The sequence below is a fragment of the Erythrolamprus reginae genome, chromosome 3 (assembly GCF_031021105.1).
Source record: "Erythrolamprus reginae isolate rEryReg1 chromosome 3, rEryReg1.hap1, whole genome shotgun sequence".
Lineage (NCBI taxonomy): Eukaryota > Metazoa > Chordata > Lepidosauria > Squamata > Dipsadidae > Erythrolamprus > Erythrolamprus reginae.
In genome coordinates this window covers 131,021,938-131,040,276 of record NC_091952.1, presented here as the reverse complement: position 1 = coordinate 131,040,276, position 18,339 = coordinate 131,021,938, and the positions used below count along the sequence as shown (strand labels likewise).

General features: G+C 43.9%; 1 protein-coding gene across 3 annotated transcripts in view; it reads left to right on the top strand.

Moving 5' to 3' along the window:
- The window catches only part of RALGPS2 (Ral GEF with PH domain and SH3 binding motif 2), a 115,618-nt gene that overhangs the window by 21,393 nt on the left and 75,886 nt on the right, over positions 1–18,339 (top strand). For all 3 annotated transcript variants that reach the window (XM_070746679.1, XM_070746681.1, XM_070746680.1), the window contains exons 2-4: positions 3,916–4,050; positions 7,370–7,477; positions 10,078–10,128. In XM_070746679.1, the coding sequence (XP_070602780.1) occupies positions 3,940–4,050; positions 7,370–7,477; positions 10,078–10,128 (270 nt within the window). In that variant the 5' untranslated portion in view covers positions 3,916–3,939. The remainder of the gene's footprint in view (positions 1–3,915; positions 4,051–7,369; positions 7,478–10,077; positions 10,129–18,339) is intronic.

Genomic DNA, 18,339 nt, shown 5'->3' with positions numbered 1-18,339 from the left:
TTTTTTCTCTTCCTTTATGGGTTTCTGATAAAAATAAAACATCTGCCTTACTGTCCTTAGCCAGCTTCATGATTCTAGAACGTTTTTTCTGTGATGAAAGACCATTTACATTCAACAATAATAATCCTATATCACCCATTTACATGATTTAAATGCATTTCCCCTTCCAACAAAACAGAGCCTACCGGAAAAATGTTTTTTAGTTACAATGAATCCCCACCCTAGTGCCCCTATCCTGACCCCCCCCCAGGGGGGGGCAACGAAAAAAACTTTCGTTAATGAGAGGCACTCAGTACTGGATCTGCGTTCCATCAGAAAGCCCCCCTTTCCTCCCCATTTTACAACATATTAAAAGCTTCCCCCCTCCTTCCCTCCTCTCCCCTTATTAACTAGCGAAAACAACCAAAAAAGAAGTACATAAGAAAAGGATTAATTAATTGAAAAACATAATACCATATTAGCAAGACAGCTCAGCTCAATTTATTATTTTTTCTTCTGACGAGTAACCCTTGGCTCGTCTTTCTTCTCTGCCTGGAGAGAGTCCAGTTCTCTTTGAAGTGCTGCGATCTTCTCGACCTTACTTTGCTCTGCTACACGGAACGGTTGGAGTGTAAACACCTCTTCTTCTGCTGCTTCTGGCCGATCCACCGATGACTGTATCTGGGATGCTCCATCCGGATTTAACCCCAACTGGAAAAGCAGCTTTCTTCCCTCTTCTAACGATCTCGCCTGGAAAGACTTGGAATCTTTAAACACAAATATTGTAGCTGGATAGCGCCATGAAAATCTGATTCCATTTTCATAAAGTTGGGAGGTCACTTCTCTCATCTGGTTTCTCATCTTGAGGGTCTCAGCAGACAAATCTTTTAAGACGCGTATTGGGAAAGCTTTGTAACGTAAGTTTAAAATCTGTTTCAACTCTTTAAATATTTCTGCAGCTCTCCTTTCTGAAACAAATCTTAAAATAATGTCCTTTGAATCCCCTCAATTCCGGGATCCAAAAGCCCAATGCGCTCTTTCAACTTCTTGCAAATCACATTTAACTTTGTTCTCAATGAACCACTGAAGGATTTCTTGTATAAGATGTTTACTCTCCGCAAAATCTTTAGGGAATCCTCTCAAGCGAAGATTAGATCTGCGTTGTCTGTCTTCCAAGTTAATGATGCGGAGTTCCTGGTGAGATTTCCCCACCTCCAGTTTCCCAATTCTTTGATCTTGTGCTTTGGATTGTTCTTTCAAGTCTGCCATTCCAGCCCCCACTGCAGATAACTCCTTTTTCATATCTTGGACCAGCTTTCCCATGTCAGCAAAGGCTTTAAGCAGCGAATCCATCTTTCCTTCCAACTCTGAAGTAGACGCCATCTTCTCTTTGTTCTCCCTTCTCCACGTACACACGTTAAAAAACTGTTGCTTGCTTCAACTTTTAACTCTTTCTCATCGAGTTTTCCACAGCTTGTTCAATTCGCTCTCCTCTCAATCCACTTTCACCAAGCTAGAGAGGGTTGTTGAGGGTTAACTTTTACTTTTCCTTCTCCACATATGGGGACTTTCTCTCGGAGCGTTTAGCTAGAGTAACGCATGCGCAGATCACCAGAATTAGTCATAAGTCACAATTTTGATGCTGTTGTATCTTTTGAACAGTCACTAAATGGTTGTATTTTGAGACTACCTGCAAAATACTATAAAATCATGATAGGGCAAAACAGATTCTTAACTTTCAGTCTGTTATATTTTTAATAGTCTTTAAACTTCATAAAGCTGGGGTTGGCGAAGCCGGTAGAGTGCTGTACTGTAGGCCACTGAAGCTGACTGTAGATCTGTAGGTCAGGGGTTCAAATCTCATCACCGGCTCAAGGTTGACTCAGCCTTCCATCCTTCCGAGGTAGGTAAAATGAGGACCCAGATTGTGGGGGCAATATGCTGGCTCTGTTAAAAGGTGCTATTGCTAACGTGAGTCTAAGGAGAAGGGTGGCATAAAAATCAATCAATCAATTAATTAATTAATTAAACAAACAAACAAATCTGGAAGCTAGCAGTTCTGATTACCTGTAGTTGTCTTTCCCTTGCAGCTACTGTATAATTTATTTATTTTATTTATTTATTTATTGGATTTGTATGCCGCCCCTCTCCGTAGACTCGAGGCGGCTAACAACAATAATAAAAAACAACATGTAAATCCAATACTAACACAACTAAAAAACCCTTATTGTAAAACTAATCATACATACAAACAAACATACCATGCATAAATTGTAAAGGCCTAGGGGGAAAGAGTATCTCAGTTCCCCCATGCCTGATGGCAGAGGTGGGTTTTAAGGAGCTTACGAAAGGCGAGGAGGGTGGGGGCAATTCTAATCTCCAGGGGGAGTTGGTTCCAGAGGGCCAGGGCCGCCACAGAGAAGGCTCTTCCCCTGGGCCCCGCCAAACGACATTGTTTAGTTGACGGGACTAAATAATGGAAAAACTGCTAGGAAAAAAATGGCAAACGTCTACCCTGCATCTTCCAAACTTTTTTAATGAGCTTCATTGCTTAGGCCATTGCTTTGCCACAAATTTATTTCTGCTCCAACATTTATTGAATTTTAAATTTGTTTATTTTACGTTGTTTTAAATTGTAAGTTTCTCATTATATTATATTGTTATAAGTATTTGGTTTGGTTCATTTTTGTCTATAAATAATTTTTTTTAAATTCATTTGTTTAAATAGGTTCTTTTATCTAATTTTAAATCATGTATAAAGAACAAATCACATTTTTCAGTCATACTTACAGGTAGTCCTTGACTTAACGTCTGTTCAAAGTTACCTCAGACCTCCCTAGGGGTACTTATGGCCTAGTTCAAAATTACTGTCAGCTCCCTTTTCGGGCCTGCATTTACAGCAATTAGTAGAGTCCCATAGTTACATGGCAATGTTTTACAACAGGTTTTTTTTTTTAAAGCATTAATTCTCGCTTTCAGCAAAGCCTACATACTGTGGACCATTAATTCATTTAATAACCGTGGCATTCATTTAATGACCACTGCAAAAAATCAGTTTACACGGGTGACCCAACTTTTGATTGTCACGACTTACGACTGATCGGTAGGTTCCATTATGATTGTACATTGTTCAATATTTCTACATGACTACCTGCATGTAGAAATATTGAAAATTCAATTTGCAAACGTTTAAAGACCACTCTATTTACTCTCATATTGCACAGTTCTAGTATCATGCCCTGTCTTCTATTTATTTCCATATCTGCAATGCCTACTACTGCTCCTGTGGAGTCAAGATATCTATCAATATCCATCTCATCCAGCTCACTTATCCAAAATGGAAAGAAACTTGATCTATCTAACATTAGGAACAGTTGGGCATACTACATTGCTCCGAAACTGAAAAATCCTCAGCTCTAAAATGAGTTTTAACCTGATCAAATCTTCTGTGTCCAATATAATGAAAAATACTAATAAATCTTGTAGTATAGGGAAGCATTTTCCATATTTGTCCTCCTTGATAGCCACTTGCTATAATTATTGTTAATAAATAATTATGTTTATAAATATCAGGATCACTATTCAATGGTGAGTACCAGTAATAATGGTGAGCAAATGGTTGTTAAGGGAATGGGAAATGGTAATTTAGGGGTTTAAAGTGTTAAGGGATGGCTTGGGATATTGTCCATAGCCAAAAATGGCGTATTTACTTCCGCATCTCTACTTCGCGGAAATTCGACTTTCGCGGGCGGTCTCAGAACGCATCCCCCGCGGAAATCGAGGGAGCACTGTAATGGTAATTTTTTACAATGTAAACTTTTTTCCACTGTATTTTGCATTACATTAGATTTTTAAAATAATTTTGTTATTAGCAAAAGTATATTGAGCTGTATTATGAGCCATATACATCCTTGACATTATTTTTCTTTTTCTAAGGAATGATAACTTGGGTGAACGTGAATGAATAAAGCCATTTCTGCAAATGTAGGACAGAAGGCCAATGGTGCAAACAGTATGGCCCTAATGAATGGACAGACCAGTAATATTAATATTGTAGCTACTGCTTCAGAGGTAAGGAAGAAATAAAGAATGTCTTATGCAGTCAACTTAATTAATAACTAAATAAGTCCATAACAATCATATATAATGCAGTACAGAAGGAGGGAAAGTTTAAATATTATGGTGTGCAGAAAATTCCTATATACCTTAAAACTATAAGGCATATTTACAGTATAAAATATGTAAGCAAAGAACAATCCAGGTATAACCGTAATTGATCCTAAAATTATGTAAATTTTGGCAGTGGTTCAACAGTTAAACCATGTTACTATGCCCAGTTTTATACCTTTTTTGCAGTGGTCATTAAGTGAAATCTGTAGCTGTTAAATCCATTTTATCCGATGGGTGTTTTTTGTCAGTAACTGGAAATAAACACTATAAAGTGGCCAATTTTTTTTGCCAAAAATCATGGACAAATGACATGGGGTGATGCAAACAGCCATAAACATGAACTGGTTTTGCCAAGCACTAAAAATGCATTCATGTGATCATAGGAGGAGTACAGCAACCAGAACTCCAGAACCAGATCATAATTTTGGCAGGTCCATTGTAACTTGAAATAGTTGCCAGGCAATCAGTTGTTAACCAAGGATTACCTAGGAGAGCCATGTCTTCTGACTACCTCTTATTATTTCACCAATTAGATTTGGGGGAGTTGTATATAATAAAATGAAAGTTATACAAGTAAAAATACTGTATATACTGCTCAAAAAAATAAAGGGAACACATCCTAGATCTGAATGAATGAAATATTCTCATTGAATACTTTGTTCTGTACAAAGTTGAATGTGCATAACAGCCGCCCCGAGTCTGCGGAGAGGGGCGGCATACAAATCTAAATAATAAATAAATAAATAAATAATGTGAAATTGATTGTCAATCAGTGCTGCTTCCTAAGTGGACAGTTTGATTTCACAGAAGTTTGATTTACTTGAAGTTATATTGTGTTGTTTGTGTTCCCTTTATTTATTTTTTTGAGCAGTGTAGTTTGATCCCATTTGAACATTTTAATTTGAAATATTCAGATTTATCTATTAGAAAGTTATCAGACAGCATTTGACAATTTAGGGGACTAATTTGTCCATTGCTAATCAAAAGTAGTAAAAATGTAACACAATAGTCACTAATAGAAAAATTATCTCAACAAGTAATTGTATCAATAATATGTCTGTATGTTACCAAAAGGATTATTTTTAATTGATTGATTCGTTATGCAAGTTGAATTTGCAATTTATGTGAGGGGAAAGAGAGGAGAGAGGAACATGGGTCTTTTATAACAGGGATCCCCAGACCGCAGTTTACCCCCGGGCCATGGCCTGGGCAAACATGCAGGCAAGCACACACACACACAGTTCCATTTATGCCAGTGGCAGGCGTGTGTTCACCCACCACTTGTGCAGAACCATCCCCTTTCCCCACCCTGCTGGTCCACAAAGTTGGAAAGGTTGGTACTGCTATTTTATAAGATTTGTATAATATATTTGATTAGTTTGACACAAAAATTAGAGATTTCAAAAAGTTTTCACCAGTTTAATTCCATTGACAGTCCTTAGGAGGATATGCCCAGAGCCACTTAGTCTTGTTGGGGTTGAGCTTGAGCCTGTTGGTTCCCATCCAGAGTCTTACAGCATCCAGGCACGGGCACATCATATTAACCGCTTCACTGAATTGGCACGGGGTGGAGATGTATAACTGGGTATCATCAGTGCACTGATGATACCGCACCCTGTGCCATTGGATGATCTTACCCAGTGGCTTCATGTAAATGTTAAATAGTAGAGGGGAGAGGGCGCAGCCCTGAAGCACCCCACTACTAGTTATACTAGTAGTATAACAAAGTAGTTACTTTTGGAGATGATTTTTTCTCCAGTTCAAGAGAAAAAGCTGCAGAAAAAATTATTTCCTTGCTTGCTTTGTTGTTCTGTTCTTCAGTTGGAGAGATAATTTTTAAAGGGTTAGAGATTGGAAAGCAGAGGCAGAGACTTTATTTTTAGCACCTAAATGGGGACGGGAGATCAACAAGTCTGTTCCAGTTTCTTTTCTTTTGTTTATTGAAAAAAATGTGGCTTTCTGGGGAGTAAGGGGTTTAAGTAAGAGAAATATTTGGGAAAGCTCATCCTAAAGCTGCCACTTTTTATTCAGGGGTGGCTTCCCAAAACCTAGCAAGAGGCCAGAGAGCTTTGTAGCCTCCCAATGGCCAGACGATTGGTGCAGAAAACTCTTAAAGAAGCTGCCATTTCCACCAAGGAATTCCCAGGGCTCTGAAAATGGCAGTTTTATTTTATTTTATTTATTGATTGATTGATTGTTGAAAGGGACCATGAAGGCCATCGAGTTCAACCCCCTGCCCAAGCAGGAACCCTATAGTACACCAGTCAAGTGGCAGTTCAATCTTCTCTTAAAAATGTTTGTTAAAAAAGTTGCTTCCAGGAGGCATGGGAAGCAGTCCCGACCACTGTGAGTCCCCTCAGGGTGGGATGGGAGAAATGAGGTGATGTATTGCAGCAAGAGGCTTGTCATGAATGACTTCAGGGGGCCTGCAGCTATCGTAGCTTTGAAATAGGTGATATGTGGTTTCGGGATGCGTAATTTAGAATCCCTACTTAAACAGTGTATCGTTTCTTGAGGATTACCTGTAATTGGGTTCTACGCCATGTAGGAGTTTATAGGTGATGACCAACATCTTGAATCACAACTTGAAAGAAACTGGCAACCAATGCAGCTCATGAAACAGAGTTGTTATACGAGCATACCAAGGCATGCCCATCACTAACATTGCCACATTCTGGATTAGTTGAAGCTTCCAGATGGTCTTCAAGGATTTCCCTCTTATATAATACATCACATAGTCAAGCCATAACGTGACTATCTGAAGGATCCCTGGATTTTAGTGCACAGTTGGTGCACCAGATTGAACTGTATGGGAGTCCTTCATGACCACAGCTGACTTCTGCTTGTTCTTTAAGCAGGAGCTGTTCCTCCCCATCCAAACTTACACAGCTTCCAGGCATTGGGACCAAACTTTGACACTCAGATGGCTGGCCTGAAATAAAGGATTTAATTGGGTATCATTTATTTTTCCAATGTTATGTTTATATCAAAAATTGTGTGAAATACAATGGTTTAAAACTAGTGACTGATTTTTGCCTAGCACTTTATACATGTATTGGTACTTAATAACTCTTTCAGGGGCAACAGTTAACAAACCACTAGACAATTTTTAATTTTCCGTTGAATAGATACAATAATATGTAAGTAATCTCCTAAAAAACACTTAGAAACTCCTTTAAAAACATTTTGGTACTGAAATAACTTATTTTTTCTTGGACAGAAGAGTAGCAGCTCAGAATCATTGAGTGACAAAGGTTCTACTGAATTGAAGAAAAGTTTTGATGCAGTAGTTTTTGATGTTCTGAAAGTTACACCTGAGGAATATGCAGTAAGTAATTAACTAATGTTCCTAATCTAATAATCCTTTTGCCCTACTTTTAGCAAATTGTAACATATTGGTTTCTTCAAGAGAGTTAAAAGAGGGTTTAATACAGAGTATCAGTGCAATGAAAAATCATACAGAAGTCTCCTATACACTGTTAGTGTATAGAGAACACTATACACTTGTTCTGCTGGGCTCTCTGGTAGGAGCCTCCCGAAAATTCAAGGGTACAAATTTCAGACCCACACACGTTTGAAAATTCAAAACAATGTTCTTTATCACGAAATTCAAAATAAACTAAGCACTCTTTTTGTATTGCAAAGAGCACTCAAAACAACCGGGTAGTCTGTAAAATTTCCCTTAAGCAGTCCTTAAGTACTTAGCTAGCAGCTGTGAAGAAACTTCACACCCCTTCTTCTTCCAACGAAGTCACACACACACACACACACACACACACACATATGTTGCTCTGCTTTGGTTTCAAAGGCGTGAAAAATCAACAAAGTCCAGAAAACAGCTACACTTGATTCCTGAAGAACTGCGATCAGATACTCTTTCACAATGGCCAAATCCACATGCTGCTATTTATAGCAGCAGCCCTAATTACTGGAGCCCCACCCAAACACAGGTGGCTTCATTTTCTCTTGTAATAATCCTTCAGTTGTTGTCTCCTATGCATCACTCTACGCATGCGTGGATGTGTCATTAATTCTTGTTCAGAATCCAAAGATGACACAGATGATTGATCTCCTCCTGGGCTGTCTGCCAAACTCTCCTCTTCCCTGTCACTCATGCTTCCTTGGTCAGAGGAGGCTTCATCGGCAGATTCCATCGGGAGCAAAACAGGCCTGTGGCATGTGGATGTCTCTCCCACATCCACCTGCACATTCCTTGGGGCAGGAGCTGGGCCAGAGCTAACCACAACAACACTGTTAGAGAAACTGTTAGTAATACTTTATATGGGAAGAACATTTTCTCTCTTTATCAGTGCTGTCCTCTATCACAATATACGATTAGCTAGAATTAAAATTGATATAGACTTTCAAATCAGAACTAAAACTATTTTTATTAATTACTTTAAGAATACCAACATTCCTATATACACCCTCCCCCCCTTTTAATAAAGAAAGCGACTTGTATCCAGACTTACATACGGTAAGCAGAATGTTCACTATTCTTCTCCAAAAGTATTTTTGAAATTCAAAGAGCATTTTGAATGGAATGGGAAATTATTTTACTTTAGCCTGAGTGCTAGCAATTTTTGTACAATTTTTGCTGTGTTTAAAATTGGGTACAAATATATTCCTAATTCTCAAGGTCTACTATTTCAGCTGGTCTTTTCATTATTTATAGCATTGTATTTAAATAGTGTTATAATCTTACCTTGGTGAAAAGAAAAATAAAGAATTTGTGGCCTCCGGAGTTCATTTTTTGAGCTATGTCAAGCTTCCTTTTTTTCAGTCTTTTACCACAAAGAATCCTTATTTTATTTTATTTTATTTATTTATTTATTTTGTCAAACAATTATAGGGTGATAATTTGTACAAATAAAACATTAGATAAGTAATGATAAAAAGTAATAAAAGAAGACAATAGGACAGGGACGGTAGGCACAGTGGTGCACTTAATTCACGCCCCTTACAGACCTTCTTAAGGTTTAAAATATTGCAGCAAAATTACTGTAAATTGCAACAAAATTGCTGAGTTTATATGCATATGAGAATTTAATTTCTTCAGCATAGAATTTTGTGGCTGAAATTAGATATATTTCAAAATAGTGAATACATGCTTTCATTTATTTATGAACACTGCAGTCCGTAATGATTTCTTGCTGAGCAAATAATAATCTAAAGCAGTGACGGTGAACCTTTTTTGGTTCGCCTGCCAAAAGGGTGTGTGTGGGTGTGCTAGCATGAGTGCACGTACCCACACCCCTTCCCTCCCCCCAGCATACAGGTGCCCCCCCCCACGTTGCCCCACACACATGCGCACAGGCCTTACTGAAGCCTGGTACGTGAAAAAAATGCCCAAACAGGCAAATTGGATCTTCAGAAAATTCACTTCCGATTTGCCCATTGTGTTGGTTTTTTTGCATCCCAGGGCTTCCGAAAGTTTCCCTGAACCCTCCAGAGTGCAAAAAAACAAAACAATGGTAAACTGAAAGTGCTTCTTTTTTTTTTGAAAACCGCACTTCCAGTTTGCCCGTTGTGCTGTTTTTTGCACTCTGGGGCTTCAGGAAGCTTCCTGGAACCCTCTGAAGTACAAAAAACAGCAAATGAGCAAACCGGAAGTGTGTTTTCTGAACTTCAGGTTTGTCCGTTAGGATTTTTTTTTTTTTTTTGCACTTCGGGTGAAACGGCCATTCTCAAGACCAAAAATCAGCTGGCGTGCTGGAGCTGACATAGGGCAGCATCTCTGATATGGCTCTGCGCGCTGTCTGTGGCACGTGTGCCATAGGTTCACCATCATGGCCCTAGAATGATAATGATATTCACTGTTATAGGTAAGAAAGCATCATTTTGCTAGGGATTGTTCTAGCATTAAATAATCAAATGAGTTGTGAAATAAGGAACATAATTTTAATTTTTGTATAACTTTGATTTAAGGGCCAGATTACACTCATGGACATTCCTGTATTTAAAGCTATTCAACCAGAGGTGAGTAGTTCATAGAAAACTTAAAATAATTTAATAGAAAACAAATTCCAGTTTTATTATGATTTCTGTATTTCATTCACTTTTAATATACAGTAGATGTGTAGAAAATGTACTTTCCTTTTGCTTTAATAGTTTTAATGATTGACGTCTGAATGGCTAGATAAGTAAAACATACAATGTAATAATTAACTGTATTTTTGCTGTTTAAATATTCTTATAGATTATATTAAGTGGGTAGGCAATATAGTATAGAAAATAGTAGTATGATAGTCCATAAATTAATTTTAAATATGCACTGATTATAGCAATAATTAAATAAAGAATAAAGAAAGAAAATAAGGATATATAAAAAAGGAAATAGAGATGGTCCTCAACTTACAACCACAATTGAGCCCATTTATGTTGCAAAGTGAGAAATTTGCTGAGTTTTGCCCCATTTAATGACTTTTCTTGCCACATTTGTTAAGTGAATCTGGTTCACAGTAGTTGTTAAATTAGTATTCTGATTGTTAAATGAATTTGGTTTCTCCATTGACCTTGCTTCTCAGAAGGTTGCAAATAGTGATCACATGACCCAGGGACCCTGCAACAGTCATAAATGTGAGTCAGTTGTCAAGCATCCAAATGTAAATCACATGACCAGGAGGATGCTGCAAGAGTCATACATCTGAAAAATGGTCATAGGTTGTTAAGGAGTGTGCAGAACCCTTGACTTATCAAGGGCATGCACAGAGGAAAATGTGGGATTACAGCAGATATGCAGGAGATATGAATAATTGTTCAGTCATACAAGACGGATACATTAACGTGTATAGAATAGTGTTTACTTTAGAAATAGCACAGTCAAGTTAAACAGTATCTCTCAATACAATAATAATATTACAAGACTATCTTTGTCTTATATATCCGACATACATTACAGTTTACAAATACATCAAACTATCATCAAAGACACAGCTTACTACATCAGTCACAATGAATTACCAGAAAAAAACAGAGAGCAGAGAAGGATCATGCTTTCTTGCTCCCTCTTATGGCAATTTGCAACACTACCTCTTAAAACTATTTACTTCAATACAGTGATCCCCCGCTCGTTGCGAGGGTTCCGTTCCAGGACCCCCCGCAACGAGCGGGTTTTCGCGAAGTAGCGCTGCGGAAGTAAAAACACCATCTGCGCATGTGCAGATGGTGTTTTTAACTTCCGCAGCGCTAGCGAGGAGCCGAAGATTGAGGGGCGGCGTGGCTGTTTTAAAACGTCGCCGCCGACATGGGGGGCTCGCTAGCACCCCCCCGAACCCCCAACCCGGGTTTGGGGGGGTGCTAGCAAGCCCCCCATGTCGGCGGGGATGTTTTAAAACACCCGCGCGGCTTTCCAATGAGTCCCGAAGACAAACGCGGAAGTTTGCCGTTTGTCTTCGGGACTCATTGGAAAGCTCCGATCGTTTTAAAACAGTTGCGCCGTTCTCCGCTGACTCCTGGCGAACTTCCCCGCTTTAGGAGTCAGCGGAGAACGGCGCGCCTGCTTGGCTTCGCTCGCCGCTGCAGCCAACGCGCGCTACGATCTTCCGGGCCAGCCAGGCTCAGTGACGGAAGGCAGCCGCTTGGCCCGGGATGCTGGGCCGAGAGGAGCCGGGCTTGATCCGCTGAGCCTGGCTGGCCCGGAAGATGGCAGCGCGTGTTGCCTGCGCCGGTGAGGGAAGCCAAGCCGGCCAGGCTCAGCGGATCAAGCCCAGCTCCTCTCGGCCCAGCATCCCGGGCCAAGCGGCTGCCTTCCGTCACTGAGCCTGGCTCGCCCGGAAGATCGTAGCGCACTTTGGCTGCGCTGGCGAGGGAAGCCAAGCCGGCAGCAACGTCGCCGCCGCTGCAGCCAACGCGCGCTACGATCTTCCGGGCGAGCCAGGCTCAGTCACGGAAGGCAGCTGCTTGGCCCGGGATGCTGGGCCGAAAGGAGCCGGGCTTGAAGATCGCAGCGCGCGTTGGCTGCGGTGGCGAGGGCTTGCAATGGAGGGTGGAGGAAGCGGCCATGGGAGGGCGAGCTGCCTCAGGGAGGAGGATCGGGCGGGACCAGGTGGGGGCTGGAATTTCTCCGCTGGGAAGAAGCGGCCAGGGCGAAGGGCGGGTGAGCGGCGAAGGGCGGGCGAGCGGGTGCTGCGGAGGGCTTCTCGCCCTCCCGCCAGCAAGAGGGGGAGCGAACGGCGTGGGCGGGCGAAGGGCGGGCGAGCGGCAGCGAGGAGTTTGCGTGGGCGGTGGGGAGACTCCTCGCTGATGCCAGCAAGAGGGGGAAGACCCAGGGAAGCCGCCCAGCAGCTGATCTGCCGGGCGCCATCTACGCATGCGTGCCCATAGAAAAAAAGGGCACGCATGTGTAGATGGTGTTTTGACTTCCGGGTTGAAAAATCGCAAATTACCCTGTTCGCAATGGTCGGGGACGCAATAACCGGGGGATCACTGTACATACAAACATTCATGTTAGCTTGTTTATATATTGCAACCCCAATTGTTTTGTACATAGTACTAACATGCCACTTTTTTCAGTGTTGTAACTTCAAACGGTCACTAAGTTGAGGACTGCATGTATAAAAAAGTAATAATTCAACTCAATAAATATAAATTTGAATAACTGATCTTTTTCTTTTAAAATACAACTATCTGTTTATCCCATATCCCATCACTTATCTATAGACAAATTCTTAAAACATCATCATTCACTTCTGATTAGCAAAAGTCCACTAAAAGTTATAAGAAATAACATCTATATCTAGCCTAATCACCCTTTTGCCATTTATTCCCCAAAGCTGCAAAATCCTCAAAGTCATACTTGAAGTATATAAAGAAATGTAGCCAGAGAATGCTATCAAATTGGCTGTTCCCAAGGTTCTTAATGTTTAAAAAGCTGTTAAAAGTCTACTACTACCAGCTTCAGCTGTATTGTCATTCCTCACTCCTTCAGTCTAGCATGCCATGTTTTTGCCAGAAATGTTACCTTCTGCATTTCAAGCACAGGCGATTATTTAGCAAAGGAATCAGGTTGTATGCAGGACTGACTATCCCTAAGAAGACTTGCCCATCCAACAGGTTTAAGGTGGACATGTTTCTAATCACTTCCTTTAAATTTTGTCATCTTATGGAACCTAGGATACGGTCCTTTTCTGAGCTAGCCCCTGCCATATGGAACACTTTCACCTTTGAGTTTTTAATCTTTTAACCCTCACCCCACCCTTTTAGCCTTCCAGAAAGCACTTAAAACCTGGCTTTTCCCCCTAGCATAGGATAGGCTAAGATTGATAAGATTAACTTCTGTGCTGCGTGGAAAAGATTAACTATGGTGTCCGGTCACTCATGCCCTTATCACCTCGAGGTTCGACTACTGCAATGCTCTCTACATGGGGCTACCTTGTGTTTGGAAATTTCAACTTGTCCAAAATGCAGCCGTGCGAGCAGTCTTGGGCCTTCCAAGAAATGCCCACATCTTGCCATCACTCCGCGGATTGCATTGGCTACTGATCAGTTTCCGGGCACAATTCAAAGTGTTGGTGTCCGGTTTATTATTTTTTTTGTTTGATTGTTTATTGTAGATAGATGTTTACTTTTTTGGTTGTGAGCCTCCCAGAGTTTGGTACAAGATGGGCAGTTATGTAAATCTTTAGCTAATTCAATTAGTTACAGTGATCCCCCGGTTATTGCGTTCCCGACCATTGCGAACAGGCTAATTTGCGATTTTTGAACCCGGAAGTCAAAACACCATCTGTGCATGCGTGCCCTTTTTTTCTATGGGCACGCATGCGTAGATGGCGCCGGGCAGATCAGCTGCTGGGCGGCTTCCCTAGGTCTTCCCCCTCTTGGCGGGCATCAGCGAGGAGTTTCCCCACTGCCCATGCAAACTCCTCGCTGCTGCCGCTTCGCTCGGGCCGCTTCCCAGCTGAGTACTCAGCTGGGAAGCGGCCAGAGCGAACGGCTTGTCCGCAGCCTGCCTGCCCGTGCGCCCGCGGCTCGCGCGCCCTTCTCCCGCCTACGCCGTTCGCTCAGCTGGGAAGCGGCCAGAGCGAACGGCTTGTCCGCAGCCTGCCTGCCCGCGGCTCGCGCGCCCTTCTCCCGCCCACGTTGTTCGCTCAGCTGGGAAGCGGCCCGAGCGAACGGCTTGTCCGCAGCCTGCCTGCCCGTGCGCCCGCGGCTCGCCCGCCCTTCTCCCGCCCACGCCATTCGCTCGGGCCGCTTCCCAGCTGAGTACTCAGCTGGGAAGCGGCCAGAGCGAACGGCTTGTCCGCAGCCTGCCTGCCCGCGCGCCCACGGCTCGCGCGCCCTTCTCCCGCCCACGCCGTTTGCTCGGGCCGCTTCCCAGCTGAGTACTCAGCTGGGAAGCGGCCAGAGCGAACGGCTTGTCCGCAGCCTGCCTGCCCGTGCGCCCACGGCTCGCGCGCCCTTCTCCCGCCCACGCCGTTCGCTCAGCTGGGAAGCGGCCCGAGCGAACGGCTTGTCCGCAGCCTGCCTGCCCGCGCGCCCGCGGCTCCCGCGCCCTTCTCCCGCCCACACCATTCGCTCGGGCCACTTCCCAGCTGAGTACTCAGCTGGGAAGCGGCCCGAGCGAACGGCTTGTCCGCAGCCTGCCCACGCCGTTCGCTCCCCCTCTTGCTGGCGGGAGGGCGAGAAGCCCTCCCCAGCACCCGCTCGCCCGCCCTTCGCCGCTCGCCCGCCCTTCGCCCGGCCACCCGCCGTTCGCTCGCTGCTCACCCGGGTTCGGGGGGGCTGCTGGCAAACAGCCGCGCGGCTTTCCAATGAGTCCCGAAGACAAACGCGGAAGTTTGACGTTTGTCTTCGGGACTCATTGGAAAGCCGCGCGGCTGTTTTAAAACATCGCCGCCGGCATGGGCGGCTTCCTAGCAGCCCCCCAAACCCGGGTTGGGGGTCGGGGGGGTGATGGCAAGCCGCCCATGCCGGCGGCGACGTTTTAAAACAGGAACCCCAATCTTCGGCTCCTCGCTACCGCTGCGGGAGTAAAAACACCATCTGCGCATGCGCAGATGGTGTTTTTACTTCCGCAGCGCTACTTCGCGAAAACCCGCTCGTTGCGGGGGGGCCTGGAATGGAACCCTCGCAACGATCGGGGGATCACTGTATTAATATTCTGAAGATTTATTTATTTATTTTATTTTATTTTATTTTATTAGATTTGTATGCCGCCCCTCTCCGAGGACTCGGGGTTGCTCTCAGCATATATAAAAACAGAACAATAATGTAAATCCAATTAATACTACAATTTAAAAACAATTAAAAGAAAAACTTATCAACCAAACATTCAGCAATTATACTTAAAGCATTCAGTGCTCAGGGGGAAGATCTAAAAGTCCCAAGCCTGGTGGCAAAGATGAATTTTTAAGCTCTTTCGGAAGGCAAGGAGGGTGGGGGCAGTGTGAATCTCTGGGGGGAGTTGATTCCAGAGGGTCGCGGCTCCCACAGAGAAGGCTCTTCCCTTAGGTCCCACCAGCCGACATTGTTTGGTTGATGGGACCCTAAGGAGGCCAACTCTGTGGGACCTCACCGGTCGATGGGTTTCGTGCGGCAGAAGGCGGTCTCGGAGATAATCTGGTCCTGTGCCATGTAGGGCTTTATAGATCATAACCAACACTTTGAATTGTGCCCGGAAACTGATCAGTAGCCAATGCAATCCGCGGAGTGATGGCAAGATGTGGGCATTTCTTGGAAGGCCCAAGACTGCTCGCACGGCTGCATTTTGGACAAGTTGAAATTTCCAAACACAAGGTAGCCCCATGAAGAGAGCATTGCAGTAGTCGAACCTCGGGGTGATAAGGGCATGAGTGACCGTGAGCAAAGACTTCCTGTCCAAATAGGGCTGCAACTGGTGCACCAGGCGAACCCAGGCAAACGCCCCCCTCGCCACACCTGAAAGATGATGTTCGAAAGTTAACTGTGGATCAAGGAGGATGCCCAAGTTGCGAACCCTCTCTGAGGGAGTCAATCCCCCCCCAAGGTGATGGACGGACAGATGGACGTGTCCTTGGGAAGCAGTACCCACAGCCACTTCGTCTTGTCTGGATTGAGTCTGAGCCTGTTGGCATCCATCCAGATCCTGACAGCCTCCAGACACCGGCACATCACTTCCACTGCTTCGCTGAGTGGACATGGGGTGGAGATGTACAGCTGAGTGTTGTCAGCATACTGATGGTAACTCACCCCATGCCCTTGGATGATCTCACCCAGCGGTTTCATGTAGATATTAAACAGCAGAGGGGAGAGAACCGATCCCTGAGGAACCCCACAAGGTAGGGACCTAGGAGTTGATCTCTGCCCCCCCCCCCACTAACACCAACTGCGACCGACCAGAGAGATAGGAGGAGAACCACCATAAAACGGTGCCTCCCACTCCCAACCTCTCCAATCGGCGCAGAAGGATACCATGATCGATGGTATCGAAAGCCACTGAGAGGTCAAGAAGCACCAGGACAGAGGATAAACCCCTGTCCCGGGCCCGACAGAGATCATCCATCAGCGCGACCAAAGCAGTTTCTGTACTGTAGCTGGGTCTGAATCCTGACTGCCGAGGGCCTAGATAATCGGCTTCTTCCAAGGACCGCTGGAGCTGGAGCGACACCACCTTCTCAATGACCTTCCCCATAAAGGGAAGGTTGGAGACAGGACGATAGTTATTAAATATGGCTGGGTCCAGGAAAGGCTTCTTGAGGAGGGGGCACACAAGTGCCTCCTTGTACGGAGCCAGAAAGGACTCCTCCCTCAGAGAAGCGTTGGTAATCTCTTGGACCCAGCTCCATGTCACCTCCCTGCTGGCCAAGACCAGCCAGGAGGGATACAGGTCCAACAAACAGGTGGCGGAACTCACAGCTCCAATGGCCTTGTCCACTTCATCAGCTGTCACCAGGTCAAACTCGCTCCAAACAGATGGACTAAGACGGGCCCCTGTCACCTCGACTGACTTGTTGTCAGTCGACTCTGCACTCCAATTGAAGTCAAGGTCAGTCCGGATCTGAGCGATTTTGTCTGCAAAAAAATTATTAAAAGCCTTGGCACTACCCTGCAAGGGTTCCCCAACTCCCCCCTGATTAAGAAGGGAGCGAGTCACCCTAAACAGGGTGGCCAGGCGAGATTCCGCAGACGCAATCAGACCAACATTGTATGCACGCCTTGTCGACCTGATCACCACTTTGTAAATCTCAATATGAGCTTTTACATGTGTTCGGTCAAATTCGGATCTGGTCTTTCTCCAATGCTTCTCTAGAGTTCTCTTCTGGCGTTTCATTCCCCGGAGCTCCTCGGTAAACCAAGGAGACCTCCAGGGTCTGTTGCCAGAGAGAAGTTGCAAAGGCACAATTCAGTCTAGAGCCTCCGTTGCAGTCGTATTCCAGGCTGCAGCAAGCGACTCCACCGATCTGTGGACAAGTGAATCCGGCAAAACCCCAAGCACCCTTTGAAAACCTTCTGGATCCATCAGGCATCTGGGGCGGAACCTGCTAATCGGTTCCGCCTCCCTGCGGGGAAGGATTGGAGCCTTAAAATCAAGCCGCAGTAGAAAATGATCTGACCATGACAATGGCAACGTTTCTAAGCCCCTTAATATCAGATCATTACTCAACTGTCCCGAGAGGAAAACCATGTTGAGAGTGTGTCCCCTCTGATGGGTTGGGCCCTGAACTACATGCTGTTCTTGCATCAGAAACTTGCCCAGTTTATGCCATCTTTTGTTCTTTGCTTTTCTCATAGTATTATTTTATTGTTTTTTGAACCGCCCAAGGTTGCTGAAAGTCAGGCAATATAAAAAAGTTGACAAATAATTGTGTGTAACAGTAAATACTTTTTCAAGTAAACAACTTGCTATTTTTTACAATATAAATGCATGCATGTACATAATGGTGTACAAGATAAAAAGCATGCAGAACTCCAAAAGAATAAGATACGGTTAGAAAAAGAAATTACACAACAGAAAGAAAAAGAGAATCTAAACTTAATTTAAATGAATACCACTCATCATACCTTTCCATACCTTTATAATCTTTGCAAACCATTGTTTTTTTACTACATCCATTCCTTGATTCATGCAGAAACATCTATTATTAAAATCACATTCTTTCCGATGTTTTACTAATCCCACTTCTCTAGTGATGTAAAAATAAAAACGGCAAGATCACTGATAAAACCTTTATGCCAGTTTTCCTAAGGGTTGATCTTAGGGAGTGATTTTAG